This window comes from Asterias rubens, chromosome 19 (assembly GCF_902459465.1).
Source record: "Asterias rubens chromosome 19, eAstRub1.3, whole genome shotgun sequence".
Taxonomy (NCBI): Eukaryota; Metazoa; Echinodermata; class Asteroidea; order Forcipulatida; family Asteriidae; genus Asterias; species Asterias rubens.
This window is the reverse complement of record NC_047080.1, coordinates 10,346,097-10,373,349: the sequence shown is the minus strand read 5'-3', so window position 1 is coordinate 10,373,349 and position 27,253 is coordinate 10,346,097. Positions and strand designations below refer to the sequence as shown.

The 27,253-nt window shown below is 38.2% G+C and overlaps 1 protein-coding gene across 1 annotated transcript; it reads left to right on the top strand.

Annotated features, from left to right (window-relative positions):
* The first annotated feature begins 277 nt into the window (after window positions 1-277).
* Window positions 278-26,751, top strand: LOC117303045 (dual specificity mitogen-activated protein kinase kinase 7-like). The gene is made up of 12 exons (XM_033787097.1): window positions 278-425; window positions 1,353-1,476; window positions 1,865-1,931; window positions 3,420-3,533; window positions 4,877-4,996; window positions 5,206-5,313; window positions 6,703-6,754; window positions 7,722-7,849; window positions 14,444-14,524; window positions 16,826-16,968; window positions 17,455-17,500; window positions 25,785-26,751. The coding sequence occupies exons 1-12, from the start codon at window positions 278-280 to the stop codon at window positions 25,914-25,916; spliced, it is 1,263 nt and encodes a 420-aa protein (XP_033642988.1). The 3' UTR covers window positions 25,917-26,751.
* Window positions 26,752-27,253: the final 502 nt, after the last annotated feature.

The window sequence follows — 27,253 nt, the reverse complement described above, 5'->3', positions numbered from 1 at the left end:
CAAAGGCATGAAAGAGCATATAACACACAGCGCGCGAATTACCAGCATTTGCCGCGAACTTTTGGTCATTTAAATACTCCAAATGCCTAAAATAGTCTTTTCTAAAACCTTCAGAACAAAATAAATTAGTAATAAATTATTGTTAAAAATATTAAAAGAATGATACTGAAGTATTTTGAAGATAATTTTTTGATTTAAAATGATGTATTTTGTAAAGTATTTTAGAAACAGTTATATGCCTTTTTGTACGAGCCTGATTTGACCCCAAATAAGAGAAATGGCCAAAATGTCTTCTTCCGTGGAACTTCACCAGAAATTAAATCGAATAGAAGCAAGTTTGCGAGCGGAAAACGAGGCTAGAAAACGCGACAGACCGACGATAGATTTCAAACTGGATTCTCCAAAAGCTCCTAGGCAAAGACCAGGTAGGTTTATCTTTACAGGGACGGGGAAAGTGTGTTTGAAAATAGCTAGTCCGTCACTCTGTTCATTTGACATGACATGTTTTTGTTTTGATACATTGTGTGGTGCATACCGCTCTGCTGTGCGTTGTGAAATATGTTTTTATACGCATTCATGATTCAGTCATTGGTTTGTTTTGCAGAAATTATTGTAAAGTCACCGTTGTTTCAAAACCAATGACTCCTTCCATAGTAAAAATGTTGGGCAATTTAGTGAGATGCTTTTTGGTATTAATTTGAACTTGTTTTGAATTGAATTTGAAGTCTGAAGAAATTATGAAATTTTCTTTTGTCATTTTTTTTCAATTTCAACATGTTCAATTTCAGTTTTTCAATTTGATATTGGACGTCTGTTTGGTCTACTTAATTGGCCATCTATTTAATATAATTCATCGAGAATGGTGTTAATAATGTCTAAGAAATTCTTAGTTTAAAGTTGTATTGACTATTATTGTGTTCCAAATATTATTACAAACTTGTGACTGGTGACTAGTTCAGACTATAAAATATGATAACATAGTAAAATGAGGGACTGCTAGTCTACTGTGTAGTTCTGCCACTCAAGGATGTCAAGATGAAAATCCCTCAAAAAAGGTTATATTTTACCAAACGGAATGTTTATTTTTAATGTAAAACAAATATTTACAAATTCATTCTAAAGGTAGGCATCAACAATCTCAAAAAATAAAGAAACATAAAATTAATATAAATTTTTAGTCGTGTTGTGTGTGGGCACATTTCAATCTGAAAATTTCTAGGCGTTCTAAATCATAGTGTTCATTTTGTTTGTTTCTAAATTTGACAATTGACATCACCCTCTCCTAAAAATGTATTTTTTTGACAAAATGAATTCTTACACAAATAATAATCTTGATTCTCCTTTGTTTGCAGCTCTTTTCTTGCATCAAGATGGTCCATCCACTGCGTCAAGACCAGGGGCTGGACAAGGCAGAAAACACAAGGTCAAGGATAATTTTCCACGGCCCACTGCATCACACAGAAATTCTATTGACAGGTAAGGATTAACGTTGATTTTTTGTGCAAATCTGATGAAATCGTCAAATTCAGACTTAAACATTACTTGGGACAATTGTTAGGGGTGAAGCTTACTTTAAAATAAAAAATACAAGTTTATTGTTATTGTACATGTTGTATGGTAGTAGTCCTGGCCAATTTTCTACCTTCCGCCTAGGTTGTAGTTAAAAAGCATGACAGTTCGTTTCAGAACTGAGAAGTCTTCCGAATTCCAAAACTCTACCCCGCGCAATAGTTGAATATAAAGCAAGACTAGATCTCAAAAGAACAAACTCTACCTGGCAAGTAGATACCCACACGGTGTTACCTCAAACCAAATATATATTGATATTGCTTGTGTTGGTTTTCTTTTACCAATTATTTTTTAGTCGAGAGATTGATCGAAAACTACAGGAAATTATGCGACAGACCGGAAAGCTCACAATAGAGGGCAAGGTAAGTTTTGAACAATTAACAAAAATCCAATTTAAACTTAACTTCTTTCGTTTAAAACATTTTTTTCAAGGAGTTTTTGTAAATTATGTCACATTTGTATGTTTGTTGTACATGATCTTCTTTTGGGGGCATGGTTGGCTTATGAAATCTTAGTTGGTAAGACACTGCTCTAGAATTGCAAGGGTCATGGGTTCGAATCCCACCCGAGTAACATGCCTGTGATATTTTTTCACAGGACTCGGGAAAGTACTGAGTATACAGTGCTAACACACATCCGTGTACGGGTAAAAACCAAAATTAACATATAACCCTGTTTACCAGAATAAGCTTACCAGACAAAATACCATGTGACATGCACCATTTCTGACTGGTAATCTGCACATTTTTGCTAAGCACACTGTATTTAAGCAAAATTGTTTGTTTAAGCAGCTCTATGATATTGGGCTCTGCTGTGCAGTTGGTTGATTCCAAGTTGCCTGAAAATATTGCACTGTCTGACATGGCCCTATTACACTGCGCATTTCTACACAAACAGTCAGCTTCGACGAGTGAGGTCATGTGCCTTAAGACCAGGGAAGTTGTAGACTGATCCAAATTGGCTATTAACATAATTGACTTGTCAAGTTCAATTTCCTGTCCCTGGTCACAAGGGCCTCCCAAAGCAGGGGAGTTCGGATATTGGATGAGGGTGGGTAGTCCCAGTAGGGGAAACTGGGACAAGTAAGTGTGGGGTAAAAGGGGGCCTTATTGAGTTACACCCGGCGCCCAGAGGAAGTGTGAGGTGTGGCTACAGTTCATGTTCACACAGTTAAGTCCTTTACAGTGGTCATGTACCTGTACGTGGATGACGTTGCGAGTTTGAAGGGAAGTTATATAGTTTGTTCCCCTTTGGATCAGTTCAGGGCCCAATTTCATAAAGCATGTAAGCACAAAAACCTGCTAAGCACAGAAAAGTATTGCTTAACAGAAACAAGATACACTGTACCAGCCAAAATTCCATTAAGTTTACATTGTTGTGACTGGAGCCCCACTAAATTTTTGCTTAGCAAAACAAAATTGTCAAGCTGTTTTTTTTCTTCTGCTTAACAGCTTTATGGAATTTCGGACATTGGATGAGGGTGGGTAAATTTAAGCGGGGGAAACTAGGACATTCTGGATATTCAGTGAAACTTTATCAGGTGTTTTATTGTATATCTACATAGGATTAAAACCATTGAACGGTTCTAAAAGCCTAAGATATTCATTCTCTTTAAAGAGACATCGAGAGGTGTACAATATTACAGTCCGATAGTCTAACATGTATACAGCGCACGTACGGTGTATCTATTAATAAGGTACTCAAGTGGCCTGAACAAACAGAAACATTTTAAAGACATGTTTTTGAATCTGCCAGCTGGATTTACTCTGCCTAAACAGTTCCAGATTTGTTTTGTTCAAAAGCCAGTTGAATTTCTGATCACTAACTTGTGACTCTTTTCCTTCTTGTAGCGTTTGACGTTCAACATAGACTCATTGGAGGCAATAGATGAGCTTGGTTTCGGCAGCTGTGGTCATGTGATACGTATGAGACACAAAGAAACCAGTACAATCGTTGCTGTCAAGGTAGGCAAGAGGAATACTGGAAAGCGCGAGAGTTGTGCATTTAAGTATATTCCTAAACAGTTAAAGGCACTGGACAGTATTGGTCATTACTCAAGATAATTGTTAGCATAAAAACTTACTTGGTAACGAGCAATGGAGAGCTGTTGATAGTAAAAAAAACCTGCGAGAAACGGCTCCCTCTGAAGTTATGTAGTTTTTGAGAAAGCTGTAATTTCTCACTCAAATAATAAAAGATTTCAGGCCTGAACCCTTTTACTAGGCATCTGCTGAAATCACACAAGTTTGTGCGACAAGGGAGTTTTTCTTTCTTTCATTATTCTCTTGCAACCTCGATGACCGATTGAGTCAAAATTTTCACAGACTTGTTTTTTTTTATGCATATGTTGGGATACACCACAAAGTGAGAATACTGGTCTTTGACAATTACCAAAGGTGCCCAGTGCCTTAAAACATAAGTCACCCTTTCTTCCAATTCCAATGGGAACTATGAGCCAATCTGTAAAATGAACAGACGTCAACACACTTTCAAGGTAGGATTTGAAACTTTGAGAGTCCAATCAGGTCACGTTACGGTGACAATCGGCGCACACTGCTTCAAAAGTTTCTTATATATTTAAGATTTTTCAATAATGCAAAATGAAAATGGACTTGCCCTCTCAAAGATGAAATTCCATACCTGGAAAATGGCCTTGCCCTCACAAAGATAAAATTCTCTGCCTGGAAAATGTCCTTGCCCTGTGAGATGAACTTCAAGGCCTGTAATAATTACTACTGTGGGAGGATTTAAACAGCCAATAAAGGATGTTCTCAAATATATAGATATTACTGTTTTCTAATAGCTGGTGTCCATAGGAAACATTACAAAAAAATATAATGAGTCTCTTACCTCACGTTAAAACATGGTAAAAAATGTTTTTTCTACAGATCGCTTCTAGCCAAATTTCTGAAAAATGCAGGGTAAAACAAACCTGCGCAAAGGAATCGTGACGTCAGTGGCGGCTATTTGGTGTGGAAAATAGCGCCCTCAGTTTGCCAAAGCTGGAGAACTGTGTTCACACCCAATTAGGGGAATATCATCACTGGCGTCAAGAGGTCATTATAATAGATAAGCCGTTTTTGACTCTCGGCTGAAAAAGCCACGCGGCGGGGTGTATTTTTGACTCGAGTTATTCGTTACTAAATGCAAATTTTGAGAATAAAATGTCTATTAACCGGTATCTACGATGTCTACTTGGCCATAAAAAGGTAAGAGTTGAAATATTGAGATCATCCTTTATTGGCTCTTTAAACAAATACAGAATGAGTAATAAAGTTTCAAATTCTGTTTTTTTTCCCTTGAACAGCAAATGAGACGATCTGGTAATAAGGAAGAGAACAAGAGGATACTAATGGATCTGGAAGTCGTCCTTAAGAGTCACAACTGTCCCTTCATAGTGCAATGCCTAGGTGCCCTCGTTAATCCAGTAAGTACTGTAAAAAAAACTCAAAAGTTTCTTGTCTGCAGTAAACATTTTTAGCTACGAGCCCTGGGGTTGTCACACTATTACCATAGTGTTTTGTATTGTGACATAACACTTTGCTTAGCAATTAAGATCGATTGGCAGTTAAGATCAATCTTAGCTCTGTAAAGTCTGTTTAGTTAACATTTTGATTTCCAATCTTATCTCTTCAGAGTGAAGTCTGGATCTGTATGGAGCAGATGGCAACTTGCTTAGAGAAACTTCTCAAGAAATTACGAGAACCCATCCCTGAACAAATCATCGGCAAAATGGTGGTTGCAGTAAGTCTGACTTTTGTCATCATGAATTGTGACTGTACCAAAGCAATGGGACGAGGCTTAGGCTTTATCCCAATTAAAGACACTGGACACTATTGGTAATTGTCAAAGACCAGTCTTCTCACTTGGTGTATCTCAACATAATGCATAAAATAACAAACCTGTGAAAATTTTAGCTCAATTGGTCGAAGAAGTTGCAAGATAGTAATGAAAGAAAAAACACCCTTGACAAAGATGTGCGTTCAGATGCTTGATTTTGAGACCTCACAATCTAATTCTTATTTCTTTTTCGAAAACAACGCTACTTCAGATGGAGCTGTTCTCACAATGTTTTATACTATCAACAGCTCCCCATTGCTTGTTACCAAGTAAGGTTTTATGCTAATAATTATTTGAGTAATTACCAATAGTGTCCACTGTCTTTAATGGCTGCAGCTATGTCTATGACTGACCCTAAGGATATTGCTAAGGGCATGTTGTGGCCGAGTGGTCTACTTCACCGGACCCTAGCTCTGGTGTTGTCAGCAGCAGACTGTGGGTTTGAAAAAAGGGGGTTTGAACAAAGAAAAATTGACTGGGGCAGGACTTGAACCAACAACCTCTGGATTAACGTACTGGCGCTCTACCAAGCAAGATATCCAGCCCCACATGTGTGGTGGCGGTCTCCCTATTAGTCAATAGGGACTTTTCGTTTTCGACGACGGATGGTTCTGCGACGGTTGTTCAGCTAACATTGTCGTTTTCAGCACAACGAAGATTCATCCCAAGTACTGTCGTAGAAATTGAGGGACGACCGTCCTCAAAGCCGACGCATGCGCAGATGACGCCAAATGTCATCTTTACCGTCGCAGAACCATCCTGCGTCGAAAACGAAAAGTCCTTTGTTTGGGGGTGTGAGTCGGAAGCCATGTAACAGTTGGCTATCGTGTAGCCAGGGATCTCACCCTAGTTGTTTAGCTTACTGTACATGCTGTACAACCAGGGCCCAATTTCATAGAGCTGCTAAGCACAAAAATTTGCTAAGCATGAAATTTCTTCCCTGATAAAAACAGGATTACCAGCCAAGTTTTCATTTGTTACATAGTGCTTGTTACTGGTATTCAGCTTTTGTTTGCTTATCCTGAAAATCACATGGAAATTTGGTTGGTAAACCTGTTTTTATTAAGGAAGAAATTTCATGCTAAGCAAATTTTTGTGCTTAGCAGCTCTATGAAATTGGGCCCTGGGAAGCGGCAGCCATAGAATCACCCGAAGGGAATGCAACTTGGTTATATTAAAAATCAGCCCAGTCAGTTTCCCTTGCGGTTTATTACACGAGCTTAAAAAAAAAAAAAAAGGAAGTTTTGAAATTGTATGGTATTTATTTTGTAATATTTTTTTCCTTTTCTTTAGATTGTAAATGCATTGAATTATCTGAAGGAAGTACATGGAGTAATGCATAGAGGTATGTAGGTTTCCTTTTTAGGAAAGTCAAAATAATGAGACAGTTAGAAGTGTCTGCTGCCCTCGTTGTTTGGGATTACTGCATTTGTAGAGTAGTCACAAGAGGGCAGCATTCATTGACACCATACATGGAGTGGTGCATCACATTTGCTTCACGGAGAAGCCAATGCTAACTAAAAATACCTAATAATTAAGGTTGCTAGCCTTTTAAAAACAAATCAAATATGCTTTCTGACAGCTAAACTTAATTTTTCTTTTCAAATGTTTGACCTTTTGATTTGTGAGTTTGCCAGAGTCCACCTTGGAAAATTGATGACCCTAGACCTTTTAACAAAATAGGGTTCTTTTACATGCATTACACAACACAACACATTGTGACCGACAGATTTACGTACCATCCGAAGGACACAGCAATAATTGTTAAGTGTCTTGCTTAAGGACATAAGTGGAACAACCAGGAATGGAACCCACACTCTGCTGATCAGACAAACAAGAGCTTGGGTCCGATTCGCTTATCCCCCTCAGTAATGATGCGCCTAATTTATTGCTTGGTGCTATGCTTGAACAAAATTTTCTACCTGACGTGATCCTTCTTAAAGCGGGGGTGTCGTGGCCGAGTGGATAAGAGCACCGAACTCGAGCTCTGGTGCTTCTGTTCACCAGAGTGTGGGTTCGAATGCCTTTCGTGACACTTGTGTACCTGAGCAAGACACTTAACTAAAATTTCTTCTCTCCACCCAGGGGTAAATGGGTACCTGTGAGGGCAGAGATGGTTCTTGTAGGATTTGAGGGGATGGTTCTTGTGATTGGTTTAGCCGAGTAGCGCATATATTGCGCACAGGCTGTTTACTCCCCAGGGAGCCTAGATGGTTAAAGGAGTGATTTAAGGCCCCGGTGACCAGCGTGAAAAAGCGCTATATAAAAACAGGTTATTATCATAATTATTATTGATCTTTTCTCTCCTATAGATGTGAAGCCATCCAACATGTTATTAGATGAAAAGGGAGTTGTCAAGTTATGTGATTTTGGAATCAGCGGTAGACTGGTCGACTCCAAGGCAAGAACAAGGAGTGCTGGCTGTGTGGCCTACATGGCGGTGAGTCAGAATCTCTTTTCTTCTTTTGTGTCTTTTTTTTTGCTTTAAGGTGAGGTTTGCGATAGCACCATAATGTTAACCATGTCAATTGGCACTGACATCAAATGGCCCCCCCCCCCCCCCCGAAAAAAAAAACAAAGTAAAAAATACATAAATAAATAAAATAGAGTGAAATAATAACAATATTGTACCAAATTGTCCGTAGTGACTGCAGTTAAATGGCAGCATTTATTTCCGCTCAAACAAGAGTGTCATAACCGAATTTACATTTTCCGATGTTTCCTTGTTTTCATTTAATCAACAATTCTAGTAGAAAACCACATTTTGTGTTTCTCAATAATTTGTGAAAGATTTTTCCTAAAAATAACGGGGCAATAAATCATTAAGATCAGCCATCTGGCCGTACATGTATGGTAATGGGAAATACATACATTAATGGTCTCAAAAAGGTTAAACACACACTACAGACAAAAAACTGTAAAAATAAAATAAGAAATTGGATTAAACAAAAATGAAATGAAAACCACTGAAATGATTCCACACAAGGAACATTCCATAGTTTCATTCTGGACATAAATCTTTATGCATAAATACCCCAGACAGTTTCTCTACTCCTATTGGTGGAGAGCGCGTCACGTGGGGGTGTTTAAACGGTTGATAAAGACACAGCTGAAGCTGTTAAAGACCGGCTGGCTTCCGCATGTCGGACACTCGCGCACAAGATTATCACGCGGAACGCAATTCATAGCTATATAGCGCCTAGTATATGTAAGAACGCGCACGTAATTTTTTTTTTTAAACGAGCGCGCGTACAAACAACCCATGTGCATGAAACAGATTCTTCACAAAGTTGTTGACTTTTTTTTTTCAAACCTCAAATTTTCAGTTGTTAAAGTGTCTATAATTGTAATTTGTTTAAAGCCATTATACACTTTCGGTAAACAGTATTGTCCAAGTCCCACACTTCGTGTATCACAACTTATATATAAAATAACAATCCTGTGGAAATTTAGGCTCAATCGGACATCGGAGTTGGGAGAAAATAACGGGAAAACCAACTCCTGTTTTCGCGCGTTTCGCCGTGTCATGACATGTGTTTATAACAAATCCGTAATTCTCGCTAACGAGAATTTATATTGTTTTACCGTTTTCTCAAAAAGTAAAGCATTTCATGGACTATTATTTCAAGAGAAGTCTTTCACCATTACCTTCTGTAAACCCTGTAAATTATTTGAAAATCTTTTTTTTTCTGTACCGAAAGGGTCCAATGGCTTTAACGTTTTTTAACAAAAGGGCATATATGAATGGGAATAAAAAGAGTAGTGACTCGTTTTTAAACATCCGTTTAAAACCCTGCCGGTTTTAAACGGCTGTTTAAGAACTCGACGCTTCACTTTTATTCCCTTATTAAAACAGTCAAACTAGAATTGAACCATAATGGAGTGCAGCCCATTGTCGGGTATAAACAGCTCCCCCAATAGTTTGATGTACATAAGTACACCATCAATACTTAAAACAATTTGTAGATGGCCATACCATGCACAAACAAATATTTAAACAGATAACAAACTACCATTGCTGGTTATCAACAAGTTTTGAATTTTTGTGTTTTTCATCGACAGTTCTTTTCTTATATATGATTTTAAATGGATGTATATTAAACGAAATAATAATGTACACTCATCAACATTAAACCAATTTTTGTAGTCTGAAGAAAAATTTTTGTTGAAACTCCCCAAGTGAACAACATGGATAGCAGTCTGAAACTCTCTGATTTATAACATTGTGTTTACATCATGCAGCAAATTTTTGTTTTGTGTATTGCCGATGTATGGAGCATCGCAGCTACATTAAAGCAACCTGGGCCCAATTTCATAGCGCTGCTTAACGGTAAGCAAATTTGCGTGCTTACTGTAGCAATAAAGTTTGCTTAAGCCTTAGCGTATTTTACAGGTTTGCAGAAAAATTGGGCGGCCATATTGCGTGTTTACTGCATGTTTTCTGCGGATTTACATTGTAAGCACTGGAAGCAGCGCTTACCGTTAGCAGGGCTATGAAATAGAAACTCGAAGTAAGCACAAAATCGGCCGCTAAGCAGTGCTATGAAATGGGAGACTTTCTGGGACGATAGAGGGCAGCAGACTTACCGGGTAAATCCATTGTTCTCAGAATTATGCGCATGTTCAGAACTACGTAAACAATGGAAACTTACCCGGTATGTCTGCTGCCACCTAGCGTTGGAAAGTCTCCTATTGGGCCCTATAGGCCTACAAATGTTGCTTAGCTGAGTTTTACAATATCGGTTTCACAGTTCTACAGGCTTTGTAACCATTGCAGCCCTGTGCAGGCCTGTCGTTTTTGAAAGGGCAAGGTTTTTTCTCCTTGTAAAGTGCACCCTATAGGGAGAGTGTAAATTTGTACTGTCAAAGCATTTTAAGGGATCTAAGGCAATGCCCAGGGGGCATCAAGGCAATCATCTTTGTTACAGTATCGGGCCCGAGTGCAACTTCCTTTTATAACCAAATCTAGAGATTTCTAAAAAAAGGTCTTTTGTCATCAAACCAATAAATATATATACAAAATGCTTTATTTATGAGACCTTCAAACCTGAACGCGACGTGGGAATTGTTGTTTTTTATTTATTCACGGGTATTGACATTTGATTGGGAAATTATTTAGAATATTTCCAAGGTTAGCTTGCTATTGAAACCTGATATAACACCGGATTAACACGGAGTCATGCAAAGTTTAAAAGGTTCACGCCTGGAATTTCATCTTTGATAAGGGCAAGCCCAGTTTCATTTTGACAAGGGCACTTCCATTGGAAATATCTTGAAGTCAATTGGAAACTTTTGAAGGGGCACCAAGGGGCAACGAAGGCCATTGCCGCCCTCCGCGGCCTGCATGAACAGCGTAGTTCCAGGCCTGGGAGATGAATTTATTTTTATCTTTTTCATTTCAAATTACAATTTTTTTTACTTGGCAAAACAAGTCATTTTAAGGGATATTCCACAACTTATTAACTTTTTTTTTTTATCATGATAATAATAGAAAACAATCCATCAAAAATCTCACACATCTGTCAATTCAAGCACAGTGCATGCACCTCCATAAATCAATTAGATTTTTGTTATGAGCACCGAGCGCACGGAGAAACATTCTCATCAAAAATATTTAATGAATTTTCTCTTTAATTTCCCCTTCGCGCAAGCTCAGTGCAAACTCAAAAAGTTTGTGCGTACAATTTGTATAATAAAAGGCCTGGCATTTCAGGCAGGTCGACAGGCAATGGCCTACATTGCCCCTGGTCTTTTTCGGATTTTCCGTAGAAGTGCCCTTTGCAAAATGAAAATGGTCAATTACCTTCTCAAAGATGAAATTCAAGGCCTGTAATACTGTATGAATGCGTATCAACACCTTTGATATGGGCAAGGCCAATTCATTTTGAAAAGGGCACTTCCATTGGAAATGTCTTGAAGTCAATTGGAAACTTTTGAAGGGGCACCAAGGCCAAGACCAGGGGCAACGAAGGGTCAAGTTTTACCAGGGTCAATTACCTTTTCAAAGATGGAATTCAAGGCCTGTAATACTCTGAATGCGTATCAACACTTTTCATTTGATGAAAGGCAGGGGCTACGGCGCTGGGTAATACTTTGGTAAAATTTGTCGAAGACCAGTATCCTCACTTTGTGTATCCCAACATATTTTATGCATAAAATAAAATAACAAACCTCTGGAAATTCTGGCTCAATTGGTCATCGAAGCTGCAAGAGAATAATAGAAAAGAGAAAAAAACACCATCGTTGCATAGAATGGTGTGCTTTCAGATGCATTGAGTAATTATGTTTCTCAGATTGTACAGGCCTGATACTTCACGGAGGCAACGGAGGCGATTGCTCCATTGCCCCTTGCCATTGCCTTGGTGCCCTTGAAATGTTCCATTAGAAATTTACAATTTCAGCATAGGGTGCCCTTTGCCAAAGAGAAAATGCCTTGGTGCCCTTGCCCTTTCAAAAATGAAGCATACAGGCCTGATTGTATATTCCCATAAGGGATTAATTTCCTATCTGGATATTTTTACTCCGGATTTGAGATGAATCTCAAAAATATGAAATTTTGTTCATGTTAGTTTTTGGTATACATCTACATTTATTAAGGGTTAAAACAATCAATGGTTATAAAACCAAATGTACATATTGCCTTTAAGCAGCTCTATGAAATTGGGTCCCACTCAGTGTAAATATCTAATTACGTACTGATAATTACATCATGCCTAAACTTCATCGCGTCTTTAACAAAATATGACAGTGATGATTATTAAATCAGTCTCGTCCACGTCTGTCGTCATCCCGCTCCTATTTTCAGTCAAACAGGTGCCTTATAATTGCCCCGCTGACAAGTTGACGTCCTCTCCCACGTCTTATCCCCATCTGGTCCTTTGATCGCGAATTGATTTAGAACCTCTCTGCGTCCGCCACTGCACATGTGTGCGCGCCAGCTAACTCCAAATCACCCTTTAAGGAACATTACTGAATAGGGTTTTGCTAACGAAACAGTTGCTTGCACTATAAGCACTCTATGTAATCTACCATATGGGGCTATGGTGGATTACATAAAGTGCTTATAAATATATATAAACTGACAAACCTGTAGAAGTTTGAGATCGATCGACCATCTGGATCACGAGAAAATAGTGAAAAACCAATAAAACATTTTGCATGACGTTGATTAAAAAGAATTGAATAGAACGCTCACTGAGCGATAAACTCCAAATGGGAAATTAGTTTTATTTATTTCTCATCAAATATGACATTTCAGACAGAAATATTTAAAGGGATGTTTTCTATCATCATTAGACCATGTAAGTTTGCTGTAAATCTGTGATCTCAGCTGATTTTTTTATTCTTACAAATTCTGTAATGTTCCTTTAAGTTCATTGCCTGCGCTGTTTTGTTTTGTAAACGTTGATTGATTGCGTAACTAATGAATCGATGGACAGATTGATGTTAATGTGTTTATGGGATGGCGGGTGTGAGATATTCCGGGCGACGCTCGGACGGACGTCGTAACGTGGGAGACATTGCCCCGACCTTTTGCCTTGTCACCTTGCGATTCGATTAATTGGTATTTATGGGTCGGTAGCACCTGCGTGGAGTACCATTTAGAGAAGTTCATACCAGCGCTTAAGTGAACAATTGTCAAATTAATTTGTACTCCAGTCTCAGCCTTGGCAGAAGGTTTGAAATGACTTCTTCATTCTGTATTTGTCTAGACTGCGCTAGACAGGGAGTGATTACATTAAGAATTAACATTTTTGTGCTGGAAACCTCCTGAATTGTAGTTTTAAATTTGGGGTGCAATGAACGAAGACACATTGACTAGAGCAGTGTTTGAACCAACGACCTCTGGAATAATGTACCGGTGCTCTACCAACTGAGCTATCCAGCCTTTTGTTTGCAGTCTCCCCATTTTGTCAACATCCCTGTTCGTGGGTAAAGCCCCGATACATTCATCCTGTGGTTGTTGGTCCAAATTCGCTCAAGTAAAACTTTCTTTGTTCAACCCTAAATTATTCAACCGCTTTAAAATGCAGTGGACACTATTGGTAATTACTCAAAATAATTATTAGCAGAAAACCTTACTTGGTATTGGTAACATGTAATGGGGAGAAAGTGATGGTACAAAACATTGTGAGAAACGGCTCCCTCTGAATTAACGTAGTTTTCGAGAAAGAAGTAATTTTCAACGAATTCGATTTCGAGACCTCAAAATCAAGCATCTGAAAGCTTCCAATATAACTCAGTCAGTTTCCCTTGTGGTTTATATTGATATCTGAAACAAAAAGTCGCATCCCCTTAAGGTGATCCCCTGGCTGCCGCTTCCCAGGTTGTATCGTAATTTGGGTGTGATCCCTGGCTACTCGGCAGTTAACGGTTGAATGGCTTCTGACTGGCACCCCGAACAAAGATATTGACAAAATTGGGACACCGCCAATATAGGGCTAGATAGCTCAGTTGGTAGAGCGCCGGCACTTTAATCCGGAGGTCGTTGGTTTGAATTCCACTCTAGTCAATTCTTTGTTCAACCCCCAAAATCATTTCAAAATTTACCCAGTCAGTTTCCCTTGTGGTTTATATTAATAACATGGAAGCGACTGCATCCAGTTATATTCAAATGCGTAGACTCATCTCAAGAAGTCACAACTCATGATAGGTACATACTGTATGGCATTTACCAAAGAGAATATTTAACAATAACATGGAGCGACTGCATCCAGTTATATTCAAATGAAGATTACGTGGCTAATTAATTAAGATTTTTAATTTTGTTTACATTTAGAGTAAAGCTTATGTTCTAAGCTTCAATTTGGTATATGATTTCACTCTTTTGAAATTATGGTCTAGGAGATTAGATTTAAAGAAAAAGACGTGTGCAATTGCTATGGGTTTTAGGCGGAAACAAAAAATAAGAAAAAAAATAAAAATCTTGACAGAAACAATACCTGTAACAGCTAAATATTCTTTAGCCCAAATGCAAAAATAACATCTACAGCTTTATTGGTGACTAACTTGTCTTCTCGTTCCCTCCCTACAGCCGGAGAGAATTGACCCACCCGATCCCAACAATCCCGACTACGACGTCAGAGCAGATGTTTGGAGTCTGGGCATCTCCCTGGTAAGTGCATTTTTACTCAATAAAAAAAATTAAAAAACGCCACTCATAACTGTCTCTATGTTCAACGGGGACGTTTAGAGTCTCTTTAAGAAGGATGTGTTCGTCCCTTGTGTTTAGCTCACGAACAAACAGCTTCCCAGAATTTCCAATTATTTTTTCAAGATAACCAAGTGACGTCTGGAATTCGTAAAAAAAATTGTTTTTGCCAAACCCTGAACTTAATTGATTCAAGAGCAAAATTAATAAACACATAGGGAGTTCAATAAATAAACACCAAAAACCAAGAACATGTAGTGCGAGTATGCAAGTTATAGACCCCTGGAATTGTAAACAGAAATATTGGACACCCTGTTTTAATAGTGGGCACACTGTTTTAATAGTGGACACCCTGTTTTAATATTGGACACACTGTTTTAATAGGTGACACCCTGTTTAATATTGGACACACTGTTTTAAAGTTGGACATCCTGTTTTAATATTGGATACTCTGTTTTAACATTGGACACCCTGTTTTAAATTTGGACACCCTATTTTAAAGTTAGACACCCTGTTTTAAATTTGGACACCCTGTTTTAAAGTTGGATACCCTGTTTTAAAGTTGGATTTACCCTGTTTTAATATTGGACATGCTGTTTTAATATTGGACACACTGTTTTTTGTATCGTACAATGTGTAGGTGAAGAATTTTGGACATCAAGTTTTTAGATTTCCTGCAAAATTTAATTTGGCTAAAACCTGGAGCATGTAGATGTAGAACATGGTACAAACAAGGCAACTTTAAATGCCTAAGGGTCAACTGTAAAAATGAGTGTTTTAAATGCATCGTTATGCCCATATGGTAAACCAGGATGTAGTTTCTGTGCATATTAGTCGCCACATCGTCTTCCTCTGCCCTTAGGCTAAGTTGGTCAACGACCGTTCAGTCATAATTTCTCTTTCGCTCTCCCGATAGTAAATTAATGCTATACAGTACATGTATGTCTTGTATGCAAACACTGTGTAGACCATAGAAATAGAACCCGGAGAACGCTGAGTGTCTCATTTTGCGTGCGATTTAGTTGTGAGACCATTTTTATGGACGCTCATACGCCATTTTTGTAACGCGTGTATGGCAAAATATTTGCCAATCAATTTTGCCATACAATGACATCATCATTGACCAATGAAAACACTAGAAACGGTCTATATGTGCGCTGACATCTTGCCATTTTGCCATACACGCGTCTCACGCAATGATAGTTTTTCCATACGCCGTGTCCACAGAAGACACAGAGGGTGGCCGAGCAGTCAGCGTTCTCCGGGTTCTATTTCTATGGTGCAGACAGAGTGTTGTTCATGTTGTGTAGTTCATTACTCGCTCAAAAATTACCCACGGCACCCACAGCAAATGTTGTGGGAGAGCTGCAAACTCTCCTTGATTCTGCAGAAAGTTCCCTGAAAATGAACAAAATTGTCCATTAGTCTGATTGACAAATTTGAAAATTTCCCCGATTGTGGAAATTATTTCATCATTATGTTGAATGTAATTCTAAATATTTCCCTGACTGCAAGATGAAAATGTTGGCAGCCTGGCCGAGGTGCCCTGTGCTTTTGCTGGGTTTCCTGGGCCCAATTTCATAGAGCTGCTTAGCACAAAAATTTGCTTAACATGAAATTTCTGCTTCGATAAAAACAGAATTACCAACCAAATTTCCACATGATTTTCAGGATGAGCAAACAACAGCTGAATATCAGTAACAAGCAATATGCAACAATTGGAAATTTGGTTGGTAATCCTATTTTTATCAAGGGAGAAATTTCATGCTTAGCAAATTTTTGTGCTTAGCAGCTCTATGAAATTGGGCCCTGGTGCAAGGTTTCTGTACAAATTTACATTCATAGTGCCCCTTTCGAGTTATAAATTGCTGTGCCCCTTTAAGTTCAAGACCTGCACATACACACTGACTGTTTAGAAACGGTTTTGTGTGGCATTTACATGTACTTCCAAATAAAAATAAAATTGTTTAGCGTCCCTGCTGAATTTTGCAACAAATAATTCTCATTGCAGTTGAAATGTGCTCATGTCCTGGGAAACATTCGCTGCGAAAACAGCCATGACGTCAAGGACACAAGTGTCATGACTGGGATTCGAACCCACACTCTGCTGAACAGAAACAGTCCAGAACTTGAGTTTTCAGTGCTCTTATCCACTCGGCCACGACACCCCAATACATGTAACCGACAATATAATTCAGATTCAGAATATAAATTTACATTGTTTGAAACTTCTCGTTACACAAATATTTGCTTTGCTGCTTTTAGGTGGAGTTAGCTACAGGGGAGTTTCCATACAAGAATTGTAACAATGACTTTGAAGTGCTTGCAAGAGTCCTATCCGAGGAACCTCCCAGACTTCCACCTAAACGAGGGTTCTCTGTCGACTTTCATGCTTTTGTCCAGTGTTGGTAAGTAAACAACCTTAATAAATTTGGTTTTACCCTCCGATGAGTGTTCGCACTGTATACTCGGTACTTTCCTGCAAAAGTCTGTGAAAAGAAATCATTGTCAGGCCTGATTCTTCACGGAGGCAACGAAGGCGACTGCCCCCATGCCCCTGGTCATTGCCTTGGTGTCCTTGAAAAGCTCCAGTTGAAATTTGTAACCTAAACCGCCTTGGTGCCCTTGCCCGTAAGCATACAGGCCTGCACGGTACCGCAACAATATAGATTAATTTAGATGTTGAACTTGCAAAAAGGCCGTTGAAACATGTTATTGTCTCAGAAACTGTATCTCACATCAACACATGTGTATCTGAAACAAATTCCCTAACATTCATACTCATTAAATTGTGGATTGGTTATCTAAAGTACACCCTGCCTTTAACTTCATGGTGTCAGGGCAAACCCTCTTGCATTCTTCTTATCTTGGTTTCTATTTGTTTGTTTTGACAGTTTGACGAAGGACTGCTCTCAGAGACCCAAATACAAGCAACTCATGGTAAGAGAAATGTAGCTCTAAGACTGACATTTCATTTTTTCTCTTTCTTGTGGAAATCGAGAACAAAACAGAAAAGGGAACACTACGTTTTGAAGTATGAGACCTGTAGGGGGAGACACCAAATCCCCTGGGGGAGAGACCAAATCCCCTGTAGGCAGGGGAATTGGCTCGTTAGGAAAATTGGTCTCATATTTCAAAATGTAGCTGCACAATACCTTAAAGGAACGTTACAGAGTTGGTAAGAAAAAAAACCGTGAAGAACACAGATTTACATAAAACACGGTCTAATGATGATGATAGTAGAAAACATCCCCTTGAAATATTTTTGTCTGAAAATTCATATTTAATGAGAAATAAACAATCTAGTTTCGCGTTTGGAGTTTATCGCTCAGTGAGCGTTTTATTCATTTTTATTTTGCATGGATGTCATGCAAAATGTGTTATCGGTTTTTCACCATGTTTTTGTGACCCGGATGGCCGATCAATCTCAAACTTGTATACTGTACACTGTACAGGTTTGTCAGTTTGTGTAAGCCTACGTATGTAGTGCTTACACTGCCAGCAACTGTTTTGTTAGCAAAACCAATTCTGTAATGTTCCTTTAAAGGAAAAATACTAAATGTTTTTTTCATTTCATTTTATTCACAAGTAAATATTGAAAAAAAAATACTTGTATATAAAAAAAGAAAAATTGCAATTTAAACGATTGTCAGGAGCAAACAATACTTGTAGCAGTTTTTAGAAAAAGACAAAGATTTGAAGAGTTTTGAGAGTCACTGAGTGACGGACATTTTTTTTACTATTTTTTTATTACTTTTTTTATTTATTATGCAAGTCGCCAGACACACAAGGCCTGAAGGCCACTTCAAGGTGTGGGCTACAATTATTTTTGTCCAGAGGCCGTTGCCACCTACTCCTAGGGCTGAAACAGGGTTACCCCTTTTACAGTCCATACGGATGTAGGCTTGGGTATCATCAGTCCGAAGCCTAGCCGGTAGAGCAGAAAAGCACTACCTCCCTAATTTTACGCAGCAAGTGTCACGACCCGGGATTCGAACCCACACTCTGCTGATCAAACACCAGAGCTTGAATCGGGTGCTCTTAACCGCTCGGCTATGACACGCCAGTATTATTATTGGGGCTGGCGGTGTTGCTTTTGCCCCTCTGCAAATAAATAAAAAACAAGACATTGAGCCTCACCGGTTTCCATGGAGCCACTTTGATGGTCCAATAATCCATCCTTCTATACTCTGGCCATCCTTTGTCCTCATTACTTTACTCTTTGCCACCTCATTGTCTGTAAATAAATAACTTTGATTGGCTATAATTTTTTCCGCCCTATTTCTCGATACCTTCACTCAATTCTTTGATCTTCTTTTTGCTATAAATGGATATGTTTTTTTGTTTGCCTCCAACGAAGATCCTGTTTGGATCAAAAGATAAGGCCATCTCGCCTACTATTTTTATTTATGTGCGTTTGTAACTTGTAAACTCGGCCAACTCTGTGTATATTAGTTCAGACAAAAATAATTTAAGATTGCGTGTACTTTCGACCAAACTGAGGATCATTAATGTTTTCTTTTGCAATCTCGAGCTAATGAGGAAAACATATCTGGATATTTTTAATTTTTTTAAATATTTGTTATTTGGCCTTTATTTTTGCCCTGAAAGCCATTGGACACTTTGGGTACAGATTTTTATTTAAAGTTCACAGATTTACAAATTACTTCACAGAAGGTAATGGTGAAAGACTTCTTTTGAAATATTATTCCATGAAATGTTTTACTTTTTGAGAAAACATTAAAACAATATAAATTCTCGATATCGAGAATGACGGATTTATTTTTAACACATGTCATGACACGGCGAAACGTGCCAAAACCGAGGGTGAGTTTTCTTGTTATTTTCTCCCGACTCCGACGACCGATTGAGCCTAAATTTTCACAGGTTTGTAATTTTATATAGAAGTTGTGATACACAAAGTGTGGGCCTTGGACAATACTGTTCACCGAAAGTGTCCAATGGCTTTAATCTTCGTGTATAATCCTCTTGAATTAAGAAAAAAAAACAGAAAGAAAAAATCTTAACAGGTATTGCTCTTATTTTCTGAATAAGCTTTTTGTTAAGTAGCCAACCGGGCTAATAAACTTAGGGTTAACCTTGCACCCAGGAAGTTTTAGTAGCCCTGATTTTAAACATGTATTATTGTCATAAAGGTATCTTTCTGATGCACTCATTAATGGTAGCAATCACAACCAGTATAATAGTAGGCAAATAAAGTTACACTCAAACACACACAAAATAAATTAACACATTTCTTGGGAATTGAGTACAATAATGCACATTAATGAGGTTAAAAGCATTAAAAAATACAGCAAAGAGCAATTTAAATACAGTAAAGAAAGAGAAACAACTGGAGCCTGAAGGTTTGCCTCAAAGAAACACAGTTCCTGTTGATAGGCTTTCCTCTCCAGCTGATCTTAAAAAGAACAATAAAAAAGTAGGTTGCACAGTTCTTAGTAGCCCACGGGGCAAGTTGAGAGCTGGTGTTTAATAGCTAGTAGCAGTTTTTACGAGACAATGTACACAGGGCTAGCGTTAAGGGCGAGCCCAGGGGTCGATTTCACAAAGAGTTAGGACGAGTAACTCGTTTTAACTGAGGATTAATCTTAAGGTCTGCGTGCAGGGTTGGGACTCGTCCTAAGTGCTAAGATTAGTCTTAAGTTAGGAAGAGTTTTGTGAGATCGACGGTTGAACAACTGCCCAACAAATGGCGACAAACTACTGTTGTCCTTCCTCTGAACCAGCATCCTAAAATTTCTCAACCGTCCCTGTCACCAACCTTTCAACAATCTCTTTAACCAATCGTCTCACGCCGGTCCAAGTTTTTTCCTGGAAAATTACATCTGTCCGATCCTAATTCCTCCGGAAGTCGAATTTGTTAACAGTTGGGGAAATAGAGTAGGACCATACAGCAAAAACTGTGTCATGCGGTACATTTTATAACAATGCAAATTCAATCCGTCAGCTCCCAGCCGACAAATATGTTATACAAGTAGGATTCTGGTGGGTGGATTAACTTAATTAACCGTTGCTAGAAACAGGCTTTTAGGGAACTGGTCTAGACTTGAAATTCAATGTAAAGTGAGACCCTTTTGTTACTTTTGTCAAGTCGAAAGAAATGGCATGAGAAATCTTTTTGAGCGACAGTTCGTAGTAACATGAAGAAATCTCTTTTGAGCAATTGTGGTTGTAAAAAAGAACTGGTCAACAACTCAACGTTTGGAAATTATTGTGGTTTGAATGCTGCCCTCAATCTGGCAAGAGATTCAGTTGGTACCTCCTGTCATCTTGCAATGTTTTTACTAAATTTTTGCTACTTTTTTAACTGTTGTGTATTTTAAAAAAAAACATATTGCTATTTTTGCTCATGTTTTTTTAATGCTGCATTTTAATGTTTTTCTTGACTGTACAGGGCTTTGAAACAGTGTTAAAGCGCTTTATAAATGCATTTAAGTTAAGTTTAAGTTAAGTTTAAACATGGATGGATTTGACATTCTTTATCGAAATACTGTGACAATTTCTTGCTGTTTTCTCATTATCTATTGGAAAAAATAAGTGCATAAGTTTTTGTTTAAATTGACTTTGTATCCCCTCTTTAAAGGATTTTGATATCTTATTTTAGATCAAGTTTTTGGCCATGACATGAATCCCTACTCACTGTGCATGAAGATGTATGTAATTTTATTTACCTGTAGAAGTTTCAGCTTCAACAGTCATCAAGTTTTTGAGAAAAACAAATCTCAGAGCAATATTTTCAGGAGATTCGCGTCAACCCAGTTTACATGCTGAAATGATTATTGTCTCCCTTGAATGAATTTTAGGGGTAATTGTTTTTTAATCATTTCTGAAAAATTACAGCACCTCATCATGTATGGAAAGCTGCCTACCATAATTATATTTACACCTTGTAAGTTTAATTTCGCTCTGTGGACGTCTGTGTTTTGTGTCGAATACAAAAATCACCCGTACACTTTAACGTGCTAGCACGTTGGTGATGCATTTTACATTTTCCATCTAAAAAGTAATTTCCACATGATCCACATTTCTAGGTTGTTGGTCCAGAGTCGTTTCAATCCCAGGCACTTTTCCGTCACTGACACTTACAGCGTACATGTAGTTGTTCTGGCATCTCCTGTGGCGATACATTAGCACCTAATTCTTTAGGGCTTGGCACTTGAAATGTGTCTGGATTTATTCAACGGAATCACTAGGGCCAGGTTTCATAAAGTGTAAGCACACAAACTTGCTAAGCACAAAAAAGTAATGCTTTATCGAAAAAAGGTTACCAGGCAAATTTACATTAAGTTTACATTGTAGTGACTGGTGTCGCACTCAATTTTTGCTTAGTGAAGAAATGTGTCTAGCAGTTTTTGAAAGGGTGAGGGCACCAAGGCATTTTCTTCTTGGTGAAGGGCACCCTATGAGGAAATTGTAACTTCTTACTGGAGCATTTCAAGGGCACCAAGGCAATGACCAGGGGGGGAGGGCATGGAGGCAAATGTCTTTGTTGCCTTCGTGAAGTATCGGGCCTCATCTCATATTCGCAATGTACAGTACTTTGACACCATTGACATCTCCAACTTTTAAAAACTGACAATGAGTGAGCAGTGGAATTTTTTAGTATAACTTTAAAAACTTGTCAAACATGACATAGTAACCCTCCGGCAGTTTGTCAACGAGCACTCAACGTTCTTAGCATTGTTTTTTTTTTTTGAGCTGTCGAACTGGGTCATCATGTATGAGAATACTACATTTTTGTCCCAGGGCAGTAGCCTGTGTTCTTCAAGTGGACCCGGCCAACAAGACTTAAAGGGGTTTGGATACCTTTTGTAGATCAAGTTGTTTTTGCCATGACATGAATCCCTTATCACTGTGAATGCACATGTAAAATGTCATTTACCTGTAGAAGTTTCAGCTTCATTAGTTGTCAAGTTTTTGAGAAGAAAACAAGGAAATAACAGAGCAATGTTTTCAGACAAGTGGCGTGAACCCGTTGTACGTGCTAAAATAATGTTTTGGTTCCTGAGACGAAAATGGTTTTACTCATTTCTCCAAAAATACAGCACATCAGCAAGTAATATTTTAAGGGAAGCTTTCTATCATCATAATCTTCGATCTTTGGACAAACTCCTATTGACATGATTGATCTCTCCTCTGATTCAGCATTAAGCTAATAGCGGGAATTTTGAAAAGCTGCTCTTGTCAATATGAATTACTGCAACAATGGAAATGGGCACTTTTCACCTGTAAGCACATACCGCGAAAACAAGGTGTCAAAATCACCGTACTTAAGCTGTCCGTCTCCTGGTCTATTCATTTTTAGAATACGAGTAACAATTTATAGGTGCTTTTACAACAGCTGCGTGACTTTTTTGCTGTCTTTATCTGAATGTCACTGTACAAGTGAACATTTTTGAGAAAGGAATTGCTATGTTCGGGATGGGCTAACAGTAAATGATTTTTAGTCGTTTACTTATTTTATGTTCCTTTTGTAAAGGGGACTGTCACATGCACGGTACAAATTGGAGACGTCGGAGACATTTAGATGAGCTTTTCCCATTTATTTGCACTCGGTGTATAACATTACACAGGTGAAACTATAATAACACATACATAAATAGCTAATAAATGACACGAAAAATGCACATTATTAAACAATTAAGGGAAGGGGGACAAAGGTGAACCATATCAGCCTAACAAAAACAACGTTAAATGCGAACGAGATACAGCGATAAAACAAGCAATGACCGAGGGCTGATATTAAAGTGAAACTTGAATATAAGACACTACAAAGACGAATCCGGCGTTAAATTACAATGGTGAAATAACTTAATACATTCAATAAACTTACATCATTGCCGGGAGAGACTCAGAAACTAGGTCCGTGCACATGGTAAATCGGTATTCTGGGGCGTTCACTGGTATTCTGGTATAAACATTACATAAACCAACGATAAATATACAGGAAACAACGGGGGCATTCTGAGGTATTCTGATATAAACGTTATATAAACTGACAATAAATATACAGGAAACAACGGGGGACTTATAAGCAGCAATAAAATGAACTACACGCCAAATTAACTCCAGAGACTATAAGCCGTAAAAGGGGGACCGATTGAGTTGGCTCAAACGGCGATAAATAACTATTAAGAAAATGAGAAAACGGCAACTTGCTGAATGAGCCGAACAGGAAAATGCTTACATAAGGGAAGTTTTGACTGCGAAGGTTAAAATAAAGATATTTATACATAAGGGAAATAAATGCTAATAATAATAGTTGTAAACAGAATAAAGGTTACTTACGGGAGAAGGCTACGGGAAATTACATGACTGAGAAGAACTGAAATAAACTCGAACTGAACACAACGGAATCGGGAACAGAAAATGAGCCTAAGGTGTATGCTGCAAGAATATATACCAAGCAGCCAACGCCCACTTCGTTGGTACCCGGGGCATACTAGACATTCCAAAGCGAATACAAAGTAAATACCAGAAATGCAGTGGCCGAAATAAAATAAAGGGGAAGGCGGGCGGGACAATAATAGAAATACCTTAGGATAATACCATGAAGGAATAATGATAATACAATACAACAAATACACTTATCGACGGAGATAACAGGGACATTTGGGGGAGGGGCGGATACCCTTGGGTCCTGAAGGCTGCTGCTTATCCATCTTAAAAACACTTATTTAAGCATTATCAAGGAACTCGTATCCTTCTTATGGTTAAAACTGAAAACCCCAGTGGGTAAATTAACGTCTTAGTGCAAAGGCTTGTCGAATAGTTCCAGAGAGCAACTCTCTGCCGTTCAACTTTTCTCAAATCTGAGATTTTTTTTTTAATTTGGAAAATCCTCTTCTTTGCCACGAAAACGTAACCGGACTCCAAATGTCTTTGCCAGAAGGTGTAATTGCATCTCCTTTTAACATATCTTCAGGGGTAAAAAAAAGACAGAGAAGGACGAAGGACTGAAGAAAATGTTTTGTTATTGTACACTGTCTCCCAGGGATGTATTTTTTCTCCGAAACGTTGATCTTTTAAGGCAGGAACTCTGAGTAAAGGGTTAGATTCCTTCAGCGAAACTTTAAGGCATGTTTCCAATGTGCTTAGCTGCAATGTAATTGAACTTAAAGGAACACCTTGCATTGGATCGGTCGAGTTGGTCTTTGAAAAGCGTTGTAACCCTTGTTATAAAATGCATATGGTTGGAAAAATATTTTAAAAGTGAAATACAATGATCCACACAAAGATGCCTCGAAATTGCATGATTTTCCCTTTACCTCGTCGACTAACACGGTCGGCCAGTTATGGGAGTTAAATTTTTGACTCCCATAAAGGGCTGACCGTGTTAGGTTGCATAGCAAACGCAATTTCAAGGCAAATTTGTGTGGATCATTGTATTCTCCTTTTAAAACATCTTTCCAGCCATATGCATTTTATAACAAACGGTTACAAATGCTTTTCATACTGCCAACTTGTCCGATCCAAGGCAAATCCCTTTAAATCCCATGATTAAAGGGTCTGTATGCGTTTGGTAAGGATTCTGAACATTAATGTCAATTCAATCTTTTGTGTAATCAATCACATTCAAAAACCTGAACCAATTCAATTAAAACAAAAAAATCTATGTAAACTAAACACAACACATTGTATTTCTTACAAAAATTTCCACCAGGGAAAAGTACAGCAGTTTTGAATAGTATTATGCGATTTGAGAACAATTTCAATTTGAAGTGCTGCGTTTATGGAAAAATATATCATTTTTATCACCCGAAAATTGGATATAAAAAGTGTTACCACGGCGATGCTCCTCAGATTTTGTACAGTGTATTCCTACATGACAGCGATTATTCTTCCTGCGTGGAAATTTTCGGCGATATCTTAGATACGCAATCACCTTTTGAAATGAAAATTTCAAAGGTTCATTTTATTGTATACAGAATCATTTCTATACCTTTATAGCACCGTATAATTATTTACAAGGTGCTGTGGCGCAAAGTGCAGCCAATCAAACCAGGAACACTGGGTTCTTTTACGTTCATTGCACTACACACGGGACCTATGGCTGACTGTCCAGTCTGATTGTCAAATGGCCCACCTGAGTGACTCCTATTCATTATAGCATGGCATATTGGTGCTTCTGTTGTTGAAAAAATATAAAAGCAAAAGAAGTTTTATTAATCCTTATTTTTTTTCTTCATTTTTTGCACTTCAGGAGCACAGCTTCTTCAAGCGTTATGAACTAGCAAAGGTGGACGTCGCAACGTGGTTTGCAACCGTCATGGCGAAGATTGAGCCAACCCGATCACGATCACTCTCCAAACCAAGGTCAGCGACCTCGACATGAGGTACAATCTTTGTGGTATCAACGAGCTGAGGAGGTGGAAATATTGGTTAAAGGTATTGAAGCCATCTGTAACTCAGTTTGAGTTCTGGAACGCAGTTTAAGTCCTGGAACTCTGTGTTTTGAAACTCGGTTTGAGTTCTGGAATGCGTTTTGAGTTCTGGAACTAGATTTGAGTTCTAGAACTCGGTTTAAGTTCTGGAACTCGGTTTGACTCCTGGAACTCAGATTGAGTTCTGATAATGAGGTTGAGTTTGTGAACTCAAATGAGTTCTTTCTCTTTTAATCCTCAAACTCAACTTGTGTTAATTCATTTCTGTTTAAAAGGAACTCAATTTGAGTTCTCAATCTCCCTAAACCTGGAAATCTGTTGAGAACCTGGAACTCGTTTTTGTACCTGAAACTCACATGAGTGTTTTAATAACCTCATTGCATTATTCCCCCCTTTTCAACAAGGATTGTTTTGAGTGTAAAGGGAAGGTGACACCTGTAAAATAATTTTCTAAATAAATTTGTCCTTCAACCTCGGGAAATGTATATGAACTGACACAAGGAATGTTTACGTGTATTCACAAAACATGTTTTTCCTTTAAATAAGCAAAAAAACCAGACTTGTAATTATTACTCAGGACTTTTTGCAGATTACTATCATTTTAAAGTAGATATTAGAGAAGTCAATGGGTCACCAAAGGTAGGTAAGGATACCGGCGCTATAAAAGTGTCCATTTTTATTATAAAGTTGTCCATAATAATAACTAAATGTACACTGGACACCTTGGTAATAGTCAAAGATCAGTATTCTCACTTGGTGTATCTGAAACATTGTGCATAAAATATCAAATCTGTACAAATTTGGACTCAATTGGTCATCGAAGATGAAGAGAATAGTGAAAGAAAAAAGCACCCTTGTTGCGCAAATGTGTGTCCTTTCAGAAATGCCTAAAAAGGCCTGAAGTCTTTTAATATTTGAGTGAGAATTTACCTCTTTCTTGGAAGCTCTCTTCTGAAGGAGCAGTTTCTCGCAATGTGTTATACTATCAACAGCTCTCCATTGCTCGTTACCAAGTAAGTTTTTATGCTAGCGATTGTTTTTAAGTAGTAATTATCATGAGTGTCCTGTGCCTTTACAGAAGGCAGTGTACATGTATACTTTTGGCCCAGCTGAAATTCAAATCCTAGTTCACCCTTGGAAGAGCTTGAGTTCGGTGAAAAGGAACATTGCATGAGCGTAACGCCAGCAATCATGTTCACTTTATGGTGGTCTTACATGTCTTATGGTTGAGATTTGCTCATACATCAATCTGTAATGTGCGATTAACCTGTATCTGGAACATTTATTA